The sequence below is a fragment of the Cannabis sativa genome, chromosome 3, assembly GCF_029168945.1.
Source record: "Cannabis sativa cultivar Pink pepper isolate KNU-18-1 chromosome 3, ASM2916894v1, whole genome shotgun sequence".
Lineage (NCBI taxonomy): Eukaryota > Viridiplantae > Streptophyta > Magnoliopsida > Rosales > Cannabaceae > Cannabis > Cannabis sativa.
Window position 1 is genome coordinate 5763994 of NC_083603.1, and position 24439 is coordinate 5788432.

The window sequence follows — 24439 nt, forward strand, 5'->3', positions numbered from 1 at the left end:
TTCGTTGGCTCGGACTAATAACCATTGCAAAAACACAGGAAAGGAAAGACATTCCATTCCTAGTCTTCTACAATGGACAATTCGATGATCGAATGAATTATGAAAATTATGAAGCCAGTGGACACTACATTTCTGCCAATTGTAACTATGAAGATTTGCAACAGAAACTCAAAGATGCCCTAGAGTGCAACCAAGAAAACACTGTTTTGCAACTGAAATATCAAGTGAAGGAAGGATACCAACCATTGAGGATAAAGGATGATCAAAGCCTGCATTTCTACATACAACTCAAACTGAAAGACCCCGACTTCACAACATACCCAATGTGTGTGAATGTCATCAACAACCCAACAACAACCATCGATGTATCATTCTTTGGAAATGACAATTCATTAATTACACATAGAAGCGCCTTCCAACCAATCGAATACAATGCAGCAACAACAGAAGACTCAACAAATCAACAACATATAATTGAAGCAACGATGCGGAATTTGGGGAAGAAAGTTTTGACTTCATGGACTATGCAAAACTTGTGGCAGAGGAAATGGTTGAGCAACTGGAAAACAACAGAAAAAAGGAACCAGAAATCACAGATTATGACGAACTGCTAATCACAGATCCGCATCATCCAGAAATATAAGAAGCACAAATATACAAAGACAAAGAAACACTGCAGAGTGTGCTTGGTTTCTATGCAATTAGGAACAACTTCCAATTCAGAGTTAAAAAATCATGTGCAAGAACATACAAGATTTGTTGTTTGGATCCAAAATGCAAGTGGGCACTAACGGCATCCGAAACGGCCAACAAAGTCATTCATCATTCGAAAGTACGACAGAAAGATGATACACACTTGTGATCTAAACATCAGATTTGCCGACAAGAGACAAGCTACAACGAAATTGATTGGAAACTACATCAAGCCACAGTTCACCAACATAAAAACAACTCAAACGCCACAAGACATCAGAGGAGAAATGAAACACAAGTATGGGGTCAGAATGAACTACATGAAAGCATTGAGAAGCAAAGAGCACGCGCAAGAAGAATTACGAGGAAAAGCCAACGAATCATACAGGTTGCTGCCCGGTTTTTTGCATGTTGCAAAAAACTAATCCCGGAACAATAGTGCACATGGAAACAGAGGATGACAACAGCTTCAAGTACTTGTTTGTCGCACTGGATGCATCAATAAAAGGATGGAAGAAATGCAAACCTATAATAGTTGTTGACGGAACTTTCCTTAAATCAACATATGGAGGTACACCGCTCTCTCGCTTGTACACGGGATGCAAATGGGCACATTTTTCCACTAGCTTTTTCTCGTTGTGGATTCGTAAAACAACAACTCATGGCAATGGTTTTTCACAAAAGTGAGAGAAACATATGGGATTAGAGAGGAACGATTGCTTGATCTCGGATAGACATGAGAGCATAAGTAAGGCGACTTGTCAAGTATTTCCGAAATCACACATTGCTATTGTGTATACCACCGTTAAGCAACCTAAAAGCAACCTTCAAGAAGAATGCAAGCAAGCCTGGATAAACCATTCTTCGCCGCAACGAAGCATACACAGAGAGGAAATTTGAATACCATATGAGCGAGTTGGACAGCTTGGACATCCGTGTAAGACCATATTTACAACAAGTTGGATACCACAAATGGTCAAGATACCACCGCAAAAACAACGGGTATTCAACTATGACTTCAAACATTCTTTGAATCTCTAAATGCGACAAACTTGGCAGCTAGAGAGCTACCAATCACAACACTGATGGAGTCATTGAGAGCATTGATTCAACAATGGACATACACAAACAGGAAAAAAGCACAGAAAACAACAACATTTTTAACACCTACGGCGAAAAGAAATTAGTCGACAACTTTGTGGAATCATTGACGAGAAAATGTAATGACATGTTTAATATTTTAGTTGCATTATAGTTTCTTTATAGTTTGTTTTTCGTTGTTATACATATTAACGAGCTTTACACTTAATCCGCAGTAAAACCAATAAACGAGACCATGTTCGAAGTCATTGAACTAACCGGATCATGGGTCATCAACCCGAAGGAGAAAACATGCGGTTGCAACGATTCCAACTTGATGAGTTACCGTGTGCTCATGCGCTTGCGTTATAAAAGAGATGAACTTGAATGTTTACAACTACGTTCGGGTTATTACACCACGCGAACATGGCTTGAAACATACAGCGGCTCAACATATCCGGTACACAATCACACAACTTGGGATGTGCCACAAAACATAAAAGATATCATTGTTACGCCACCAAACCGAAAAATAAGATGCGGAAGACCAAGGAAACGAAGGTTTTTATCCGAATGGGATACAAAAAAACATAACAGGTGCGGCAAATGTGGACAACACGGACACAATCGAAAGACATGCAACAATCAAGCAATAAAATAGATACATATGAAATATTTGAATTGTTTAATTTTGTGTGCAAATTCAAACAGTTGATCTCGTGATGTTCTAAATACATGGGATTTCATTTTTATGAAATTTGAAACGATTTTTTAATAGTTTCAAAACCGTTTTGTTACGATTGCGACCCTTTGTAAAATATTTAGTACGGAATGACTTCTTCTTTACGAGTTTTAAAGGCGAACAGTCAATAATTGATAAAACATAACTTGAATAAAGGGAAAAGGATTAATGGAATACGAAGAATAAAAATACATTCATAGCACAATTTAGGAAAAATGAAAACATAGTTTGTATTCAGTTGGTTAATAGTTTCTCCATAGTTGTGCGACCGTATATAAGAACTTGAACAATTAAAAAAAACAAACAACTTTGGGAAATACAAACCTATACAATAAAGATATTATAAGGAGTAAATGTCAAATATCCTAAAAGTTTTAAACCAGGTACATAGTATAAAATCAAATATAATACCTACATTAAAACAACAACACTAAAAATTGTCTGGAAATAGATTCAACAAATAACAGAAAAGAGCCACCAAATTAAAAGATCCTATTTCTTCAATTTAGATGCCTTAGAAGACTTGGTTTGCTTCTCATCCTCGCTGTCAATACTTTCGTCAATTTTCCTTTGTCCGTACGAGAAGAAAAGTGAAGCAAGTCGGGTACGATAAACTTCGATGTCAAAGTATGCAGGGACATCCTTTCCGTGGATAAAGAATTCAGCAAAGGCAGCAACATATGCCCCGCAATCACTATTAAAAACCATAGAGAAAAAGTAAACAGTTTAGAAACTAAAAAACAACATAAAATAAACTTAAAAGAAACACTCACTTCTTCTGCTGAGACGCAAGACCACTAAGCTCCACGATTCTGAATGGAGCTGTAGGGTCAGAAACTGAGGCAGGAGCTTGTGCTCTATTCTTCCAGAACCCAAGTAAATCGAAAAACAAAGGCAGCATCACGGAATAAGCCTTCATTGCATTCCTAGCTGCGGCATTCATCTTCGCGGTCCTCAAAGAATTGTACAGAAACAATGTCCCTTCGTTCAAGTCAAGACGCCCAAAAACCCAATGACTTTCCCTTCTTAAATTGATGATGAAAAGCACATGATCGGCTTCATACCAAGGCTTGGAACAGGGAATGCGCATACCTCGGATGTAATGCGCAATTGGGTGGGCAGCGTGAATGTGTGACATCTTAGTCTTCATTGACTTGGCCTTGTTAAATTTGAGGTACAATGCTTGGATGGAATCATCAAAAAGACAATCAGTAGTTGCGAAATTCAACGTCACAGCGGAAGAATACTTACCTTTTTTTCGAAGGTAATAGAATATGGGGTTCATATGCTGAGAAAAAAAACAACACAGAAACACAAATGAAAAGGTTGAACAACTGTAATAAAACTGAAATGCAGTATCAAAACTAAAAAACATTTATAAAGCAACTGAAAACAAACTACCATAAGTACAATATATATTGGAAACTTTACCGAGTCGTTCATAAACATGTCGCATGTGGCCAAATGGTAAAACCAAGTTTTATCCTCAACATAATCAACACCTAGCCTAAAACCCGGGGTAAATTTCTTTGCGCCGTCTTCATAACAATTATAATGCCTACAACAACAAAAAACAGCAAAAAAATAGCATTAAAACAGGAATAAAACTGAAAAAAAAAATAATACAAAAACAGATTTAATAAAAACAGTCACCTAGGATGTTTAAGCAATCCTTCACCAATCCAAGCGTCAAATTTTGCCTCAATCTCGGTAGATACGGGATCAGCAAAAGCATCATTAAGAGCATAAAGGCCCTTCACATAAGTCACCATTTTGAAATCCCTATCATCCCTAGCTGATTGAGAACCTGAGGACATAAGCTCCATTGGAGTGCTCCCGACATCAGCAGACCCGAAATCAACAAATGGACATTTCAAGGCCGGAGCACGCTTCCTCTTATCCAACAGAGGTGTATCAGAGACAGTATCCTCAGTTTCTTCATCAGTATGAAGGGCATCTGACTTTTCACCAACAACATCTGGATTGGGTGCGGGGACCTAAAAAATAAAGAATGCATTAAAACAGTTGCAAAACATACTAGAAACTAATGAGCAACCAAAAAGAAACCTAGTTTTTTTGAAAACAATTAAAAGTAAACTTACATGGATTTTAGCAACAGCCTCCAAGCCAGCCAACACAACTTGATCATCATCTATTTCAAGCTGGCTCAAACCATCAAAGAAATCGTCCCCCTTCAATCGAGACTCATCGCCCTTCGGCTTCTCAACATCCTTAACATTTTTATCACTCACTCCAACATCCTCAGATGGATTCACATCAGCAGAAGGAACGAAGTAATGACCTTGTCAGCATCATCAGCATCCCCACCAACTTTAACCAACTCACCACCATCGTCGGAGTCGGAATCGATATTTTCTGGATCAGGCAATTGCTTCTCATCATCCTCGGCATCATCATCATCATCATCATCATCATCATCATCATCATCATCATCATCATCATCATCAGAATCTTGAGTTACTAATTCATCCGATGACTTTCCCTGTATCAACCAACATAAATGAAACTTAAATAAAACAGTAAAGAAACTATACAAAAAAAAATATAAAAAAACCTAAACAATAAAATAAGAATAAATACCTCATCAGAAGGACGACGATGAATGGCATTAACCTTCTCTTGGATATCCTTAATTACAGTCATTACGGATTTGAAATTAAAATCAACAAAACACCTCAATAAAATGAAGTCCTCGGCCAATGATGATTGATTCGAAATGAGCATCTCCAGCTTAGATTTCATCCAATCAATATCTGCTGAATCAGACTTCTTTGAAGATGACCCACCCTCGAAGGATTGCTTCGCTACACCACGTTCATCAATAGATTCATCGAGAAATAAACCGTCAAGTTGAAGTTGCTGCCTCTCTTCATCAGTAGGCCGCATGTTTTTTATCTTCAACTGAACAGCATAATCAAACATAATATGAAAAAAAATTAAAACAATTGGAAAAACCAAAAAATAACAACATAAATAAAACTGAAAAGAAACAGTAAAAAAACAGTAAAGAAACTGTAAATTACCTTCTCCAAAGGTAAATCAAAAATCTTGCCCTTCAAGTCTCGAAGGGTTGGATTTTTGGTGACGATGGTGTTGCTCCAGTTCAGAATCCTGGGAATAGAAGATGAAACTCTCTTACAGAAAGAGTTCACCATTGCAGGACAGCATTCATAAAACCAAACCGTGAAAACCCAAGGACATCCCAATGCCCTATACCAGCCATCATATTGGCCTCCCTTCTCTGCCTTTCTATTTTTCATAATGATCCCATGCTCGATCCTACCTTTGAATGAGTCAATTGTCAATTCAAATGATTCCCTACCCCAACAATACTCATCCCACCGACCGCTATCAACTACATCTAGAACAAACCTAACCACTTCTTTGTCAGGAGTATTGCTAAGAAGAAAACACTGAATGAAATACAAAACAGCCATTTTCAAACCAATAGACTCATCCAAACCCCACCGACTACCCAAAAAAGCATCCTCGATGGCTTTGTGGTCAATAGTTTTTACACCACGGAAACATGTTTCTACCAATTGATTTGTTTCCTGTGAAAACAACAACTTGTTGCAATCACCGAAACAATCTAAACCAGAAATCAGGTAAAATTCTTCGGCACTAAACCGTATGCAACGGCCAGCAACCTTAGCCCAAAATTCTTTAGGATTGGGCTGTAAAACTTCCCTTAGTAATAAACTATGTACGACTTGCGGATGAAAAACAAACTCAGGCATATCCAGAAAATGCCCAAACTGAGTTTGACGAAACAAAGAAAGCAAATTAACAGATAAAGTGTTCTTAATATTATCTATCACGGAATAAACACTGGTGCATACACACTTAGATCTGTAAAAATCAGAAGGACTAAATTTACAGTCCCAAACCTGCAACATAACGGAAAAGGCCAAATTAAATTATAAATCCTGACTAAAACAGTATGAAAACTGTAATACAACTACAAACAAACTAAAAACAAACTATCAATGACAAACAACTACACAGAAGAAAACAGTAAAGACCTGAAATCGTTTGGAAACATAAAAAAAACAGTAAACAACTAACCCTAAAGGAAATCGAAAAATGCAGTATAAAAAGAACAATAAAACTATATTAAAACAACAAACAAACTACAAAACATATACAACTATAGAAAAATATAGAGCAAAGATTTGAAAATCGTTTTGAAATCTAAAATATAACAGCAAACAACTAAACCTAATGAAAATCGAAAACACATCAAAACATACCATTAACAAACTATTAAAAAACTGCAAAGAAACTACAGACGACTGATTGAAAACACTAAAAACGAAAACAAAACACATAACCTGTAAGCACAAAAAAACACTGAAAATAAAGAAAACAAAACCAAATTAAAGAACAACACCCAGACCAGAATCAAATGAAATGATCAAAACCAACAATAAATAACTAAAAAATTTAAAAACATGAAACAAAATGCGCAAATGAAACCCTATAATTACACAAAGCATAATGAACATGAAAACGCCAAAATCTGGGTAAAGTATAAATGAAGGAAAGGGGAAAACGAAAATAAAACTAAAAACCAACCTGAGTCCGATCTTCAGCATGTGTAATAGATTTTTGAAATTTTTTCCCAGAAATTTCTGGAACCGTGTGCTCCTCCAAGTTGAGCTTCGTTTTCTTCGAAGAATGGGGTCTCACACGCTTGGGCATTGGAGCTTCAAAATCAGAATCAAAATCATCAATGATTGGGCGTTTACCCTTGGATTTGTTGGCCAACGATTTCTTGCCCATTTTTGATTTCTGTTTGAGAACTGGAGAAGGGGATGAAGATGAACGAGTGATTGCCATCCTATAAATAAGATTGAAAAAAACTGAAACAGAGAGGGAAAAACAGTTGCTAAATCGTGGGCTAAGAGGAAGTTGAAAATTCGTGGATGAACCAAAAAGAAGAGGGAAAAACGTGATAAATTATGGGTGGTTAATGGAGGTTACTTGAATTCAAATGAACTTAGAAAACAGAAATGAAGAATCGAAAATGAAATGAAAAGAAAATGAAAAAAGAGAGGGAAGAGAGTATGATTTGATTGATGATGCATGGGGAGAGCACACGTGTATGCATGGTATGATGAGTAAGTGGTAAATGTGTAATAAAAATAACTTTGTAAGTAGAAATGTAGTAATAGGCGTGTGAGGGTAATTTTGTAATAAAGTGTCTAAAATAGATTTTTCATGTAAAAATTTCAATTAAATACCCTTCATCTTTTTATATTAATAAATAATAGAATAAAAGATTTTTTCTTTTATATAATAATTTTTATTTTTAGTTTTCTAATTATTAAATACCATTTACACTATTATTCGTTTCACGATAAAATTAAATAAAATATGATGGAATGACTATATTATTGTAAAAATTATATTTCGAGAGGTATTATTAACTAGTAGTATATTATAGAAAACATAATTTAATAGTGTAAAACATTCCGAAAAAAAAAATACTAATTATTCAAGAATATATATAGTCTATAGTTAGGCATTGATAAATAAAAATTTTAATGTAAACATGAAAACCACATAAAATTATTGCCTCTATGCATTCAACAATTTTAAGAATTAAAGTTTGTAAGAAATAATTAATTATCATGTTAAATTAAGGGTTACATAGTTGTAGCTATTACAAATTAAAGAGCTAACCAAAAATCACCTCATTGATATTTGATAATTATAAGGGGAATTTTAAATTTTATGATTTTATTTCTTTTTTGCAAAGTTTACAAAAATGTATGTTTTTTTTAGAAAACATTCAAAAAAAGTTAAAAAAAAATATATAGGAAAAAAGTTTAGGGTATACCCAATTAGGGTAACCGCTTATATTAGGGTGTTTTTCCTATAACTTCTTTTTTAAATTTTTTCACAAAATAAATTTTTGGAAAAGAGCCATATTTTTTCACAAATTGTATAAAAACCATATTTAATTTTCACTAATCATAAATTGATACTACAATAGATCATTTTATTTATATTAATTTGGGATATTTAAAAGGTGATAACAATTTATGAACCACATGTTAAAAATAAAGATTAATTTATCAGTAGTAATTGGTTACTAAAAGAAAAATAATAGTGGTAACATGTTACCACGGCACATTAATTTCTATTTTAGGAAGTTATATTGTATATCCACTTTATTTTACTTATTTTAATTTTTACCTTTATTTTTATATTCTTTAAGATATACCTATTTTTATAGATGATGTCTCCATTATACCTCTTAAGTTAATATAAATTATATGCTAGACTTAAGTGGAGGGTGAGAATATATGGGACAATCTACTCACAAAAATAGGTATATTTTATTAAAATATAATATGAAACTATTTTTGATTGATGAATATAAAAAAAGAGATATTCTTTCAATTTATCTCTTTCTTTATCATATTCTGAAAAGGAGTAAGAAAATAAAAACTAGTATGATAATCAATAATTTTAAGAAATAGGATCTAAAACAGAAATGGCAAAAATGCCACATGTAATTTTCACATGAATAAATGCAATGGATGCCCTTTCTTCAATTGGGCTTTAAATCCCTAAATTCGGTCCAAGGCCCAAAAAAGGGTTGGACTCAACAAATCGTCGGCCTTTGATATATGAGGAAATTATGTAGAATATGGCATTTTTTCCTTAAATTTCATAGATATGGAAAAATTAGAGATTTACTTAACTTATGGCTTTTTTACAATTTAAGTTAGTTGTATGGAAAAATATTTCCATATTTTTAAGTTTTTATTAAATAAAGCCACATTTTTATTTTATTAACTTATGTTTAGAGATTTCTAATATTTTTTAAAGCAAATCATTAATATATATATACATTTATATTATTTTTATATTATAATTATTTTATTTATTTTAACTCTACATAATCATTCTTTCTTAACTTAAATTTCTATTTTATTTTTTCTTTAAAAAATCTATTTATTAATATATGTAGAAGGTTTATTTTATTTTTAACTTAATTATTACAAAGTATTTTTTTTTATTTATTTGAATATAAATTAACATTTTGATATTATATTTTATAAAGGAATGCAATGATATTTTATTTAAATTCTCAAGTACCAAGTTACTTTAGAAAGCAGGATAAAAGACAAAAAGACAAAAACAAAAAAACATGTTACTTTTGCATTAAAACCAGTCAAAATATAACAAACTAAACCTAATTTAATATTTCAGGTTCCAGGTTACTTTAGCAAACATCAGGTTACTTTTGATTTGTCAATAGGTTACATGTGTAAGAAATATAACACATCAACCAAATTTAATATTTCAGGTATCGAATTATTTTAAAAAATATTGGGTTACTTTTTGATGTTGCGAATAGATTACATATGTGTAAGAAATGTAACACATCAACAAAATTTCATATTTTAGGTATCAAATTACTCTATAAAGCAAAATAAAAGACAAAATATAAAAAATTATGTTACTAACAAAATTCAATATTCCAGGTACCAAGTTACTTTAGAAAATATCAGGTTACTTTTTGATGTTATTAATAGGTTGCATGTGTAAAAAATATATAGAATAACAAGAAAATTTAATATTTCAAGTACCGAGTTACTTTCAAAAATATAATAAAAGATAAAAAGGAAAAAAAATGTTATGTTTGCATTAAAATCAGTCAAAATGTAGCACACAACTAAATTCAATATTCTAGGTACCAGGTTACTTTAGAATCATCGAGTTACTTTTTGATGTTGCCAATAAGTTGCATGTGTAATGGTAGTGGAATTAAAAAAATATTATGTTACTTTTTGATATTGCCAATAGACTACATGTGTAATGGTAGTGGTATTAAAAATATATCGGGTTACTTTGTGATGTTGTCTCTAGCATATGTTAATTTTTATGGCATTTAAAAGTACTAGGTTACTATTTGTTATGCATGTAATTATTTAGGTTACTTTAATAATGTTAAAATAAGTAGGTTCCTTTTATCATTATCTTTATTAATTGTTCTAGGTTACTTTTATAGTTACTTCTATAGTGTCGAAAAAGTATCAGGATAATTTTTTTTTTTTTACTTTTTTTTACTACGTTTTTTTTTTTTGTTATTGCTTTTTTTATGGTTCCAAATTAATTATATGGTGTTAAAAAGTATCACTTATATGACTATTAGGTTACTTTTTTTTTTTTTTAATCTTTATATATTGAAAATTAACATTCTTTTTTTTTTCTTCATATTAATTAGGGTAAATAGCTAAATATATATATATATGTTATTTCATTATGTGTGGCACTAGCAAACTTAAAATCCAAATTTTAAAAAAAAAAAAAAAGTTAAGATCAATGACAAAACTTCATAAATATTTGTGTAGAATATTAAAAGTTATAAAAAAAACTTTAGAAATTTGTTATTGGGTGTCAAACAAAAAATTAGACTATTACTCAATAAAAAATAATTTGATTGTTGCTAAAAAAAAAAAATCTTGGCTTAAGCAAAACACTAGAAAAAATGGGGGTTCTAAAAAATGGGGTTCTCAACTTTCCAAATCATTAGTTGAGAGAGATTATATATACTAATTAGTTATTTCCATATTTTAAATTTTTTATTCATTTTTCCAGTTTTTATAAAATTTCTTTATTTCTCCATATATTTCTAAACCACTTACAAAAAAGCCATATTTATAAAATAAACCCTTGATATATCTAGTCCACTACAAATATGAGAGATTTGATTTTTTTTTTTTTTTTTAAAAAAAAAAAAAAACAGAGAGATGTGATAAATTGATATTGTTCAACAAACAAACCAAAACCTGTTTGGTCGTTTGCCTTTTTTGTCTATTCTAAAAAAAAAAAAAACATATTTTGTAATGACCGAAATGTTTAATTATTATTGATTTATATATGAACGCTTTTTTTTTAAAAAAAAAAAAAATAAACAAACAAACAAACTAAAAAAAAATAGAAATAGAGTGATCAATTGTATTTTTGTTTTATCAAGTGTTGTGTGGTGTAGTGGTAGAGATTACATTTACGGGCATCTTGTTTGGGTCAAGAGTTTGAAACTCACCACAACTCTTCTTGAAAGAGATTAAAAAAAAAGTTTGGTCCTTACTGTAGGTGGTATTATCTGTGTGATGAGAATCCTTGAGGTGACTACCGATGACCCAATTAAGGCAGACTGAGATATAAGACCTCTATAAGTAACACGTGATTTTTGAGATTGTCGGAACAACCAAAGGAATAGGGAAAGAATCTACAACACGTGATCCCCTTATTTTTAAGGAAAAAAAATTGTATTTTTTGTTTTATTTTCAAAAAAATAAAAAAAAAAAGTACTTTTGTTTCACATATTCTCAATTTTTTAGGCTTCCATATACATATTAATCCTTACTTAAAAAAATTCATGACAATTCGGTAAAAAGAACCACGCCATGTGTAATAACATTATTTAGCACTATGTTCTTTATTTCACCTTTATTTTGTATTTTTGTTTACTTTTGTATCTACTTATGACCAGGGTCAGGCTAGCTTTAGGTTAAAGCGGGTTAGGCTTATACTTAGGGCCTACTGATCTGAAGGATTCAAATAAAAAAAATATCTTTTAATAAAAATAAATATATTTCTAAGAATTTTAAAAGAATCATGTATTCTTATAATAAGGGTTCGAAAAATTAATTTTTTTTTAAATCCAAATCAACTCAGGGTACCATACTTTTAACTTTGTGAGTGATATCCAAGACAGTTTGGAATACCATCACTTATTTGTAAGATCTCTTAAAAGAGAGTTTTTTTCTTCTTCTCTAGAAGTGCTTGTTCCAAAGAAAGGTGTGGTCGAGAACTTGTCAACAAAAATTAAAGCAAAAACTTTACATTAGCAATATTATTCGTAGTTTAATTTCTTTTTCATTATTTTGTTTTTATTTTTTTCTAATACACAACATAGGTATAGAAAAATGATTTTCTCTTATTTGCAATACAATAAAGAAATAATTACATAAAATACTAATTTTTATATTTTTACGTTTAAAGTTTTTCTTTTTTACATTTTTACAGTATTTTATATAAATACAAGAAAACAACATAAAAAAAATAACATATAAATAACAAAAAATCAATAACAAAAGTACAACATAAAGATACATAGAAAAAACTATATTTTATGTAAATAAATCTAAAAAATTGTAAAAATATTAAAATTTCTATACAAACTGTATTTTTGTAATTTTTTATTGTTATTGTGTTTTTTTTTTTTCTAAATTAAGACTATAATAAATAATATACCGAACAATAGAAATGATAACCATGCTTTTTCTCCTTCCCCTACTTAATTATAATAATAGCTTAACCATTTTTCTGATAGATTATTACAATGAAAATTAATGTAGAGTTGGGAGGAGTTAGGCCACACCTAAAGTTTTAAGCCAGTTATAGCAAGGAAGATAAACACGAAAAATGCACTTTTAAATTAATTAACTATTAAGAACAAATGACAGAGCTAAGAGTAACTCTAATAGGGTTGTCTTGTCTAAATATTGCTTACACCATATGTAAGGTAGTTAATTTAGATTTTTTATTTTGGGCATCGTTGCTTATTTTGTTGATCGATTTAAAAATATTAGCGGGATTAACAAAGCAATAAAAGAGAATGCTATCATTGGAGTTGCTCCATAGTGGCGAGGGTGGCCATGTTCTTCTAATTTTCTGTTAAAATATATATTGATCCTTCTAAAATTAACAAATATAATTTTTTATAGATATATTCATATAATCTTTATTAAAAAAAAATATGTGGCCCCTCTATGTTGTAATCTTAGTAAGAACTCATATTGTAGATGAAATTTATTATCTTTTGTTTTAGAGTAAATTGTGACTAAAATACTTAATATTTAAAAAATATGACACTACTTTATATTTTTAAAGTATTATACTTTTATAGCCTTTTGTTTTCGCAAAATATAGTCGGTTTTTCAGAAAAATATTATACTTTTATACATGGTTAGTTTGGCACAGCTGTGTTGTGGGAAAAAGCAACTGTAGCTGTGCTGAGCAGCTGTAGCAGAACGGTAGAAAAAAGTTGAATTGAGTGTTTGGTAAATTATAAAAATTAAGTACTGTTAGTTTGTTAAGATCTATTATAATGATAATGATAATGTTATAATCTATTTTATTATAATCTCAAATATGTAAAAATTTATTTTATATAATATTTTATATTCTACATTTTTCATTTTTTTTTTCAAATATAAATTTATATGCATTTGATAAAAATAATTTGTAATATTTTTATGTTATGTTTTATTAAATCTTAAAAAAAATTAGAAACTCAAGTATATAAGAAAAATTTTAAGTTGATATTGTTTATTAATATTAAATAAAATATAAATTATTATTTTTTTAAAAAAATAAGAGATTTAATAATTATTTATTTTATTATAATTAATTTATTTTAAATATTTTAATTTTTTAATATATAATAAATAAGTAAATGTGATTTTAGTAAAAAAAAATTATTATAGTCTTTTAATCAAAATAGTTTTTTTTAAAAGTTGAGTTGGAGCAGCTTTAGCTTTTAGCTGTAGTTTCTCCAAAAGTTTTTCAAAAAACTATTTTTTGACTGCTTACTAAACGCATTTTTATCACAGCTTTTTCAAAAAGTAACTTTTAACTTTTTCAAAAATTGTCCCAAACGGGCCCTCTAAAATAATGGATGGTATGTTTCATTCATATTTTCTTTTATAGGTTACTTTATGGTGATGTAAGCGCATTTTATATCACTTATGATAGCGTTGGATTGATGAAACATATATAATTTATCAAATTATGTTTGCTCTTTTAAAGAGATATTACTTTTCAATTGAATCAATGTTAATTGTTTTGCAGCAGCAAGTTTATTATCCATATTTTTAAGAGTATTCATAATTTATGTTCGTTGAATCGAATGATCATATGGTTGCACATTGATTTATTGGACACACTCTTCGAATAAATGAACAATTTATTTAGTTAAATTTGTTTTCATATTATCTTTGAAATATTATTTAGTACTATTAAGTTGTATGACATCAGTTTATTAATTTAATAATTTATTCATTGTTTTAAAAAAATGTAACAAGTTAAAAATATGTGGCATAAGTACTAAAAAAAATCAATATAATAATGCAAAAGGCAACACTTTGAAGACATTGATCATATTTACCATAAAAAAAATAAGTGTATAAATAAATAACATTTTGAAAATTTTAGGTATTTTAACCACAATTTATTAATTATTTTATTTAGCAATTTAGAGAACTCGATTTTTTTTTTATGTAGAAGGGACTTATTCCAAATAAAAAATAAATAAAAAAATAATTCTCCACCAAACAAATCAAATGTTCTAATAAAGTGATAAATTATTGTTCACTGAAGGAAGGGTTGGAGACTCGCTGGCTGGTCAGTGGTCTCAAAACAAAATAGTCAAACATAGCATATGGTTGGTTTTCTTTTCTTTTCATTTTTCTTAATTATAATATATTTACATCACTTAAAAAAATATATAGTTCTATTAGATTACTACAACAATGCCAAAGAGAAATGGTTTGAAAATGGCATCCATTGAAAGTAAGAAATGTGTGGCATTGATAATGTTATTATTATAAAAAGTTGACAATGATGTTTAACTTCATTAATTAATTAAGTTTAGTATTGTGTTACTTCATGCCTCATAAGCTACTAGTTTCACACCATAATTAGTTTAAATACTTGTTTACTAAGTTAGCTCGATTTATACTTTTTGGTTTTCAAAAATGAGTCGTGTCATGTTAGTTTATAAGAAAATAATATGGATAATGCCATAAAAAAAATATGAACATTGCTATGAGATACTTATAGTGTCTAACATTACGATGAAGTATCGCTTTATAATTGGTTATCAATTTTTTATAATATTTATTAAAGTAAAATAATTGGAACCCGGTATTGAGTTACACCAATAACAATCTTATAGGTGCCTTTTAGTATTTTTCAAAAAATATAGGTCATGTCGTGTCATATTATGATGTGTCAATAATTTTACAGGTTAAGCTCGGTATGGCCCACAAGCTCAATAATTTGTGTCGTGTTCAGATTCATGTTGTACTTTATTTGGGTTGGCTTATTTTTTTTTTAAAAAAAAAAAATAGACGAGACTATTTTCTAAAATAAGCTCTAATTTAAGTTCCATAATTTTGCATTTCTTTTACAATTGACAAGTTAATTACTAAAATATATGTGTATTTTGTAGTTTTAATTACTTGTACATGTTTTTAGACACAATCATATAACTGATAATTATTAGAATTTGAATACTACTACCAACTTAAATATTTATTCAATAATGCAATTGATAAATAAATATATCATTATTATTATTATTATTATTATTATTATTATTATTATTATTATTATTATTAAATTATCATACTTTTTAATGTGTCGTGCATTCGGATTTATCGTGTCATATCATGCCTAAATTCATATTTTTCAAGTCGTGTCGTGTCAATTTGCAACACCGTATCGTGTTGTGCCTAAGCACATAGTTTTTTTTTTGTGTCGAATCGTGCTCATGCCTCTCATACTGATTTTGTGTTGTGTCAAAAAATCTGACCCATATTTACAACACTATTTTACACTGCCTTATTTGTCAACTTTACCAGAAAGTAACTCATGAAAGCTTTTAATAAGAAAAAAAATAAGTTGTTTACACCAAAAGTAACCTTAATAACGTGGACATCAATGTTTGACATGTGGCAAGAAAGATAACATTTCAGAGTTGAGTAGTCTCGAATCATAGCAAGTCGGCCTGAGAGGGGTCCCTAGCCCTACGCCTAGGTTGACTTCGGGAACTCCAGAATGGAAGTTCAGATTTCAATAATTCAAATCCAACTCACTATCTTTTAGTATTTTGAACCATGAAGATATGGAGCAATCATATCCAGGTCCCAAGAGTTGAAATTACATGAACTTACACCCCAGAAGCCAACCTCGGCACCTAGGGTTTCACCCAGCGCCCAAGTTGACATTCCCAACTAGGGTTTCAGTTTCTGGGACCGTCTTAGTGTAAATGGGTCAAAATTTGCATTGGGACAACTAGACATACCACTAACATGTTTGAGGCATCAAAATCATATTCAGAGTAAGTTTATTTTTGAGCACCCGGTGCTCCGGCACCCCATCGCCCAAGTTGATAATTTGCCAATCTAGGCGCCTTCCAAGTATTAGATTGACAATTCGAATTTTGCATTATCTTCGTCTTCATCAAAAATGGGGAGATAGGCACTTTCGGGGAAGAACAACACTTCATGGGTGCCAAAAGTAAGGCCCAACCCCCAGGTTGACATATCTTCTTTGTTTTCAGGAAAGATTAAGATTCAACTATTTTTGGGGACTAAATGGAACTTACGAAGGGACAGAAATGGGACCCAACGCCCAGGTTGACATATTGTCAACTTGAGCCATTTCCAATCAAGTTCTCAAAAAAGTATTCTGGGAATTTTCTGTCATCACAAATAATGAAGATTCAAGCAAACGCGGGGAGAAAACTATAAACTTGAGCCCCTTGAAATAGGGACGAGCACCCAGGTTGACTAGGTGTTGGGCTTAGCGCCCAGGTTGACAATCAACCTGGTGTGCTGCTTTCAATTTCTCAAATGTCAAATCTAATTCGATCATTGAATTTGAAATGGTCAAAAATAGGGTAGGAGACCTTGTCCTCAAGTTTAAGAACTTTGGAAGTATCAAAACAACAACTCGCGAACTCAAAAATGGGGTGCCCAGCGCTCAAGTTGACAAATGGCCTTACTGCGCTGGGTCCTGCTTATCCAATTCTGATTCTGTTTTCATTGTCCATCTAGTTTTTCACAATAACTAATATCTATGAAGTCGGAGAAGTCAAATTCAAATCTTTGCATTTCTCATTTCTAACATGGGAAACTCACTCAAAAATAAAGAGATTCATGTCTCTCATTTTCGCAGAACAGCAACATCTCCGAGAATTGGTGACAAGCTTTGCTAGAACATAGAAGTAGTCTAAGTGATGTTAAAATATCACTTAGGCATCTTAAATTACATTCTTTAGACAATTTTGCACTTACCCAGTGTCTATGATGACGTCATATGTTGATAGGTTAGTTTTAGGTACATTTATAAAGTGTTTTAGAGGTATGTTTCAATTGATTATATTTATTTTGTGCATAATTACGCTTGTTTTCTATTTGTTTTAGGTTTAAATAGTAAAATTCATAATGTGAATTGAAAATAAGAAGAAACGTGTTAAATGAGATGAATATGATGAATTATCATAGAATTTGGAGTTTTAGGATATAAATAATGAAATATTCTATGTTTTGGAGGCTCAACACGCTCCATTTGTGATTGAAAATCAAGTCTGAAGCTTTAATCTAATTTTCAACTATGATGTGTTCATTTTGAGGAAAAATATTGTGTATAAAAGTTCTAAATATCTCTTTCAATTTTTCAAATGATCTTGAATCATCCAATTTCAAGCAATATTGAAAGAGTTATGGCCAAAATATTTAGTCATTGCACCAGGAAGCTCGCTGCTAAAAATCGAGTTTTAAGCGCCTCGACACTACAAGGTAGTGTCTCAGTCTGTCTCTTTTAAACTACGAGAAAATTAGGGTTTTTCTTTGTTTAGCTATATAAAGGACCCCTTTTCAACACTTTTCACCAGGCAATTAAGGAGTACAAAAATTGGAGGCAGAAAGAGGCTCTGGAGACTATTATCGATATTTTTTCAACGAGTTCTTTTCTTATACTCTTTTTCTTTGTTCTTAGTTAATTGTTATCAGATGTTTTCAATTATGATGAGTAGCTAGACTTTTTTATTTAGGGTGTTAATAGAGATTGTTTGACATTTTATTCTGATTTTAATGTGATTTAATTTTTCTTCAATTTTTTATGTGCATCTATTTAATTTATGCTTAATTTCTTTACTTACCTGACCATCAATTAATTATTTATGATATTAATACGAAATCTAAGAAGTGAGTATTGATTATTGCTATAGTGAAATAGATACAGATTTGTTACGAACATTATGATCACTACGCAAGTATACGCAATCAAGTAGTAAACTCACACAGGTGAGGTCGAACCACAGGAAATTGGACTAATTACTACTAAATTATACTATTGATTCTATCTGGTAAAAGAATACTTTTTATGAATTAACTAAGACAATTCAGAAAATTAAAAATAACAAAGGACGATTAATCAAGATAAGAAAATAGGGAGACGAATCCTGTTGTTAAGTTACCAATGTTAATGTTTAAATGCTATCCTTCTCTTGAAGTGAATGACAGATTATGAATTAACCTAGCTCTTTTCAGATCTTCTAGGTTCTAAATCTCATGCTCTCTAATTAATCTCTTAATTAAACTAACATGAAATCAGCATTAAGCAATAATCTAAATGTCACAAAGGCTATGTAAATACTTTCGTTTCACATCAAAACCTAGACTATCCAATTTTAGCATTCTCAATTCTCACTTTTCAGATTTCGAATTGAGATCATAAAACATGTAAAAGGTGATCAATCTTGCACATGGAAATTAAACACAAATATGAATAGTATTCACAATCAAGATGGAGGAATGGCAATTATCCATTAACTAGGAAAAACTTAAACAACATTCATCATTCTCCCTAAATAGGAGTTTAGTTCAAAACATCCATAATCAAATCCATAATTAACATTGAAACAGAAAATAGCATAGAAAAATTAAAGAGAAGAGAAAGAACTAGTTGAAGCAATTGATCCGGGTCACCACAAGCCGTTCTTCTAGCATCCTTCTTTGTTTCTAGGGTTCTAATTCTGAATCCCCCCTAATTTTCACGAACTCCCTCTATTTAAACCAATTCTCATCTTTAAAATTCGTGAAATTACGAAACTGCCCAAAAATCCCGTCACTGGGTCCCCGTCGCGACTGGCAAAGCCCCCGTCGCGACGGGAGTTCAACTTCGAATTTCTTGAAACTTTCTGCCAGTTCCCGTCGCGACTGGCAAATTCCCCATCGCGACGGGAACAGGCAGCGACGCCAATCTTGGTTTTTCTTCTCGATTCTTTCACCATTTTTCCTCAATTCTTGTACATACTTTCTTTAAATGCCCGAGGACCTGAAACAAAAGAATCAAGCGTAAGATAGCCCTAAAACTAGAAACAAAGAGTGAAAACTAACCGAAATATGACCCGAATCTTAGACTAATTTTAGCCTAACAAATTCCCCCAAACTAGATTCTTACTCGCCCTCGAGTAAGATAAAAAAAACTAACTACGCTATCAGAAAATCACTACACTGCTGACTCATGCTCTGCTTTCTTCCTTGCATAAACTAGAATTTCGACCCTAATAACTCTAACAATTAACTCAGATGCTCAATTCATAACACTATGTATAACCACAAAATTTATCCATATGTGAAACATTGTTATAAAAGTTTTACTCTTTCCAACAGTTCCACAGCCCGATAACTCATAAGCTTGCATGCTTACCTTTCTCCACTAATGTTGACGGTATTCTTTGGAATCATTAGGTCTTTTCAAGGCTTTAGGTAGTATGGCTCAGATATTCAGGGATAGGCAAAAGACAATTTTGGCTCAAGATATCATAAGCACACAAACAGAACCCACAAGCTTCTTAGTTTTCTTTTTCTAAGATCTCATAATATTCCCTGAATTTACCAAGATTGATAGAAGATATCTCTATTATTTTTCAACATCACTGAAATTTTTTCTTTTTTTTTTTCACACATATTTTTACTTTTTATTGTGTTTTTTTTCATCATATTCCATTTGTTTTCAGTGACATTGAATTACACAATTTTTTTTTTTTGCTCTTCTCAATCTTACAAGTTTTTCTCCCTCTCACTATTTCCTCACACTAAATGTTTCTCCTCCCCCAAACTAATTATGTAGCTTATGATATCATGGATAACATGATGAAGAAAAATTAATAGCGTGGTTGCAATTTTTCAAATCGATGGGTGAAAAACATAACGGGTTTAAGCTCAAAAGGTTAACTAAGGATACACATTATTACGGTAGGCTTGAAAGGCTCAAACTATCCAACAAATGCCTAAGTCATATTCCAATTGAACACTATCAAGGATTTCGTCTCAAAAGAATAAACATGCAAGTTCTAAGCTATCCTGTCAATCTTACCACAAACCATCGTAAAACAATTATATCAATTTTCACAGATTGAGTATTTGCAGATAAACACAGGTTTCTAAGCATCCAAACTAATCCAAAGAGTTAACAGAATCAAGCACACAGTTATTTTACAATTTCAGATCACATCACACTAATCAACAGCACCCAATTATCTTCTAGCTTATTGCCATTCCTTAACTAAAACAAAAAAACTAAAACAGATAATTAAAATGCAGAATTTAAAAATTTTAAGTCTCTCCCCCCAAACTAAATATGACATTGTCCCCAATGTGACATTAAAAAAGAAAAGAAAAGGAAACTTACCTGAATCCACATCAACAAGCGGTTGACGCCCGTAATAAGCATCATGTTGGACAACTTGAAAGTTGTTTTTAAAAATGCCCTCAAGCTTGGCATGTAATGAGTTTGAACCAAAAACCACACCAACAACACAAGACTTTCGATGATGAGCTTGGGGAGAAGCCTTTCGAAGCTCGTAGAGGATATAATATGGTGTTGATGAAATATATGGATCCATTGGTGGTTTGTTTGTCAATATCATTGATGCAGTTGAATCAATGATGTCATGTTCTTCCTCATCCTCCAATGTCACAGTTTCAACACTTTCATCTAACAACCCTTCTTCTTGTTGCTCACTCTTCACTTGGCTATCCATACCCTCACTTATGATTTCATATTCAATGATTTCCTTTTCACAAGGATCTTGATCTTCAACTATAGGCTCATTATCTTCCTTGTATTCAAATAATGACCCTTCTTCATTGTACCAACAACTCTCATAACTTTCATCATTGGAGTTATTACATTCTGAATCATGAGTCATTAAATTATCACATAAAGATCTCACCATGTCAGTTAAGCGATTAATCTCTCCTGGAAGTGATTGTAGAAGTGATAGTAGTTGCTCCTCTTTTTCTGTTTGTTGGGATGAATTTGGGCAATAAGGTGGGTATTGGTGACTCCAACCCTGAAGTGATGGATTCCAATGCCAATCGTAATCAAAATCTGCCATATCATTCAACAGATTTATTACGTCATAGCCTCTCATTAATAAAGGCGCTCCCGTTGCCTCTGCTCCATAATCAACCCAGCTTCTTGTTTCATCGTTAAGTCCATTATACAAGAGCCATGTAAAACATCCACTTGAGAAAGTGGGATAACATCTCTCTCCAAGCTCTTTAAATCTCCTCCAAGCAGAATAGAATGGTTCATTGTGTTGTTGGACAAAATCATCAAGATATAGCATCTGGATTTATCTTGCAGTTCAAACTCATAAGTAAAACATTAGTAAAATTAAAAAATAAAACTAAATTAGTACTAAAAAGATTAAAAAAAAAAATTGAAACAACAAAATTAATACTAAAACTAAAAAGAAAAACCAAATTAGAAAAAAAAAAATTACTTTTTAATAATATTACAAACTTTAATCTAAAAGAAACAAATTGGAAATAAGCAAAAGAATTAACCAAAGTAGAAGTTAGTATAATTTTATGTAATATTAATCTTTAAACAATTCCCCGGCAACGGCGCCAAAAACTTGTTACGAACATTATGATCACTACGCAAGTATACGCAATCAAGTAGTAAACTCACACAGGTGAGGTCGAACCACAGGGAATTGGACTAATTACTACTAAATTATACTATTGATTCTATCTGGTAAAAGAATACTTTTTATGAATTAACTAAGACAATTCAGAAAATTAAAAATAACAAAGGACGATTAATCAAGATAAGAAAATAGGGAGACGAATCCTGTTGTTAAGTTACCAATGTTAATGTTTAAATGCTATCCTTCTCTTGAAGTGAATGACAGATTATGAATTAACCTAGCTCTTTTCAGATCTTCTAGGTTCTAAATCTCATGCTCTCTAATTAATCTCTTAATTAAACTAACATGAAATCAGCATTAAGCAATAATCTAAATGTCACAAAGGCTATGTAAATACTTTCGTTTCACATCAAAACCTAAACTATCCAATTTTAGCATTCTCAATTCTCACTTTTCAGATTTCGAATTGAGATCATAAAACATGTAAAAGGTGATCAATCTTGCACATGGAAATTAAACACAAATATGAATAGTACTCACAATCAAGATGGAGGAATGGCAATTATCCATTAACTAGGAAAAACTTAAACAACATTCATCATTCTCCCTAAATAGGAGTTTAGTTCAAAACATCCATAATCAAATCCATAATTAACATTGAAACAGAAAATAGCATAGAAAAATTAAAGAGAAGAGAAAGAACTAGTTGAAGCAATTGATCCGGGTCACCACAAGCCGTTCTTCTAGCATCCTTCTTTGTTTCTAGGGTTCTAATTCTGAATCCCCCCTAATTTTCACGAACTCCCTCTATTTAAACCAATTCTCATCTTTAAAATTCGTGAAATTACGAAACTGCCCAAAAATCCCGTCACTGGGTCCCCGTCGCGACTGGCAAAGCCCCCGTCGCGACGGGAGTTCAACTTCGAATTTCTTGAAACTTTCTGCCAGTTCCCGTCGCGACTGGCAAATTCCCCGTCGCGACGGGAACAGGCAGCGACGCCAATCTTGGTTTTTCTTCTCGATTCTTTCACCATTTTTCCTCAATTCTTGTACATACTTTCTTTAAATGCCCGAGGACCTGAAACAAAAGAATCAAGCGTAAGATAGCCCTAAAACTAGAAACAAAGAGTGAAAACTAACCGAAATATGACCCGAATCTTAGACTAATTTTAGCCTAACAAGATTTCGATATAGGACGAGAGTACCTAATATAGTTTGTGTAGCAATTAAAATTGTTATGCTTAATGTCTCCTATGTGTTTAAATTTATCACGAGAGTAGAAAATTTGCATATAGATTGAGATTTATATGCCCTAATATAAATTTTTTTTAGTAAATCCGTTATCACATGAAATTAATTACCCTAAACTTTAATCATTGTTAATTTCACCTTAATATTTATTTTCTTTGTTTTCTTTTTAGCAGAAACTAATCATCTTTTCGTATTTTTATTATTACCAAATAGAATTAGAAATTTAATTATTTGGTAACTAACTACAGTCTTGGTGGGATCGACCTCACTCTTGTGAGCTTATTACTCGTAAATGATACATATACTTGCGTGTTGAATTTTTCACAACATATGTCAACTTGGGCACTAGGATGTCAACATGGGCCCTGGATGTCAACCTAGTGTTGGTTCTTGAACTGCCTTCAGTAAAATAATCATAACTCACTCAATATTGACTTGATTGACGCAATTCAAAGCTAATTCAATGCTCTATTAAGTCATGTTTCACACTTCAATCGCAATTTTGAAGCTATCGACCTCAAATTTCACTCCAAGGGAATTACAAAAATAAGTTTCGAATTACCTAACGGGTCCCGTCGGGCTCTGAAAAGTGACTATCACCATCAAAAGTTATTTTTTATCGTTATATCATCATCTATGGTCAAAAACATCTAATTTTTATTTTTCTTCTATTTTTGTGGGCCTGCTTCACCTATAAAAGGAGAGCTTCCTTACTCATTTTTTACATTTGGAAAATTACCCACAAAGTCAAAGCATCTATTTAGTTTCTCACTCTAGAAACTAGATCTTAAACACTTAGTATTTTTTTGTAATTACCATCTCGTGAAAAATGAAAACTCAAAGTAGACGTAGCACTCTATTTACCGTCGCGTCATGAAAAATGAACTATT

The 24439-nt window shown here is 31.3% G+C and overlaps 2 protein-coding genes across 2 annotated transcripts; both read right to left on the bottom strand.

Annotated features, from left to right (window-relative positions):
• Positions 1–2823: 2823 nt before the first annotated feature.
• Positions 2824–4796, bottom strand: LOC133035406 (uncharacterized). Its single transcript, XM_061111278.1, has 3 exons — positions 4169–4796; positions 3289–4073; positions 2824–3209 (listed from the first exon to the last, which is right to left on the bottom strand). Exons 2-3 carry the CDS (start codon positions 3888–3890, stop codon positions 3008–3010), a joined length of 804 nt encoding a protein of 267 aa, XP_060967261.1. The 5' UTR covers positions 3891–4073; positions 4169–4796; the 3' UTR covers positions 2824–3007.
• A 52-nt stretch (positions 4797–4848) lies between these two features.
• Positions 4849–7753, bottom strand: LOC133035588 (uncharacterized). Its single transcript, XM_061111561.1, has 3 exons — positions 7115–7753; positions 5560–6426; positions 4849–5437 (listed from the first exon to the last, which is right to left on the bottom strand). The coding sequence occupies exons 1-3, from the start codon at positions 7376–7378 to the stop codon at positions 5024–5026; spliced, it is 1545 nt and encodes a 514-aa protein (XP_060967544.1). The 5' UTR covers positions 7379–7753; the 3' UTR covers positions 4849–5023.
• Between the last annotated feature and the right edge of the window lie 16686 nt (positions 7754–24439).

Excerpts from the sequence above, each read along its gene's own strand:
- LOC133035588 (XM_061111561.1), bottom strand. The coding sequence starts at position 7,378 with ATGGCAATCACTCGTTCATCTTCATCCCCTTCTCCAGTTCTCAAACAG. Across the intron at positions 6,427-7,114 it reads ATGCTGAAGATCGGACTCAG|GTTTGGGACTGTAAATTTAG; the intron begins GTTGGTTTTTAG and ends GTTATGTTGCAG. Across the intron at positions 5,438-5,559 it reads TTGATTTACCTTTGGAGAAG|TTGAAGATAAAAAACATGCG; the intron begins GTAATTTACAGT and ends TATGCTGTTCAG.
- LOC133035406 (XM_061111278.1), bottom strand. The coding sequence starts at position 3,890 with ATGTTTTTTAGTTTTGATACTGCATTTCAGTTTTATTACAGTTGTTCA. Across the intron at positions 3,210-3,288 it reads CTTGCGTCTCAGCAGAAGAA|TGATTGCGGGGCATATGTTG; the intron begins GTGAGTGTTTCT and ends GGTTTTTAATAG.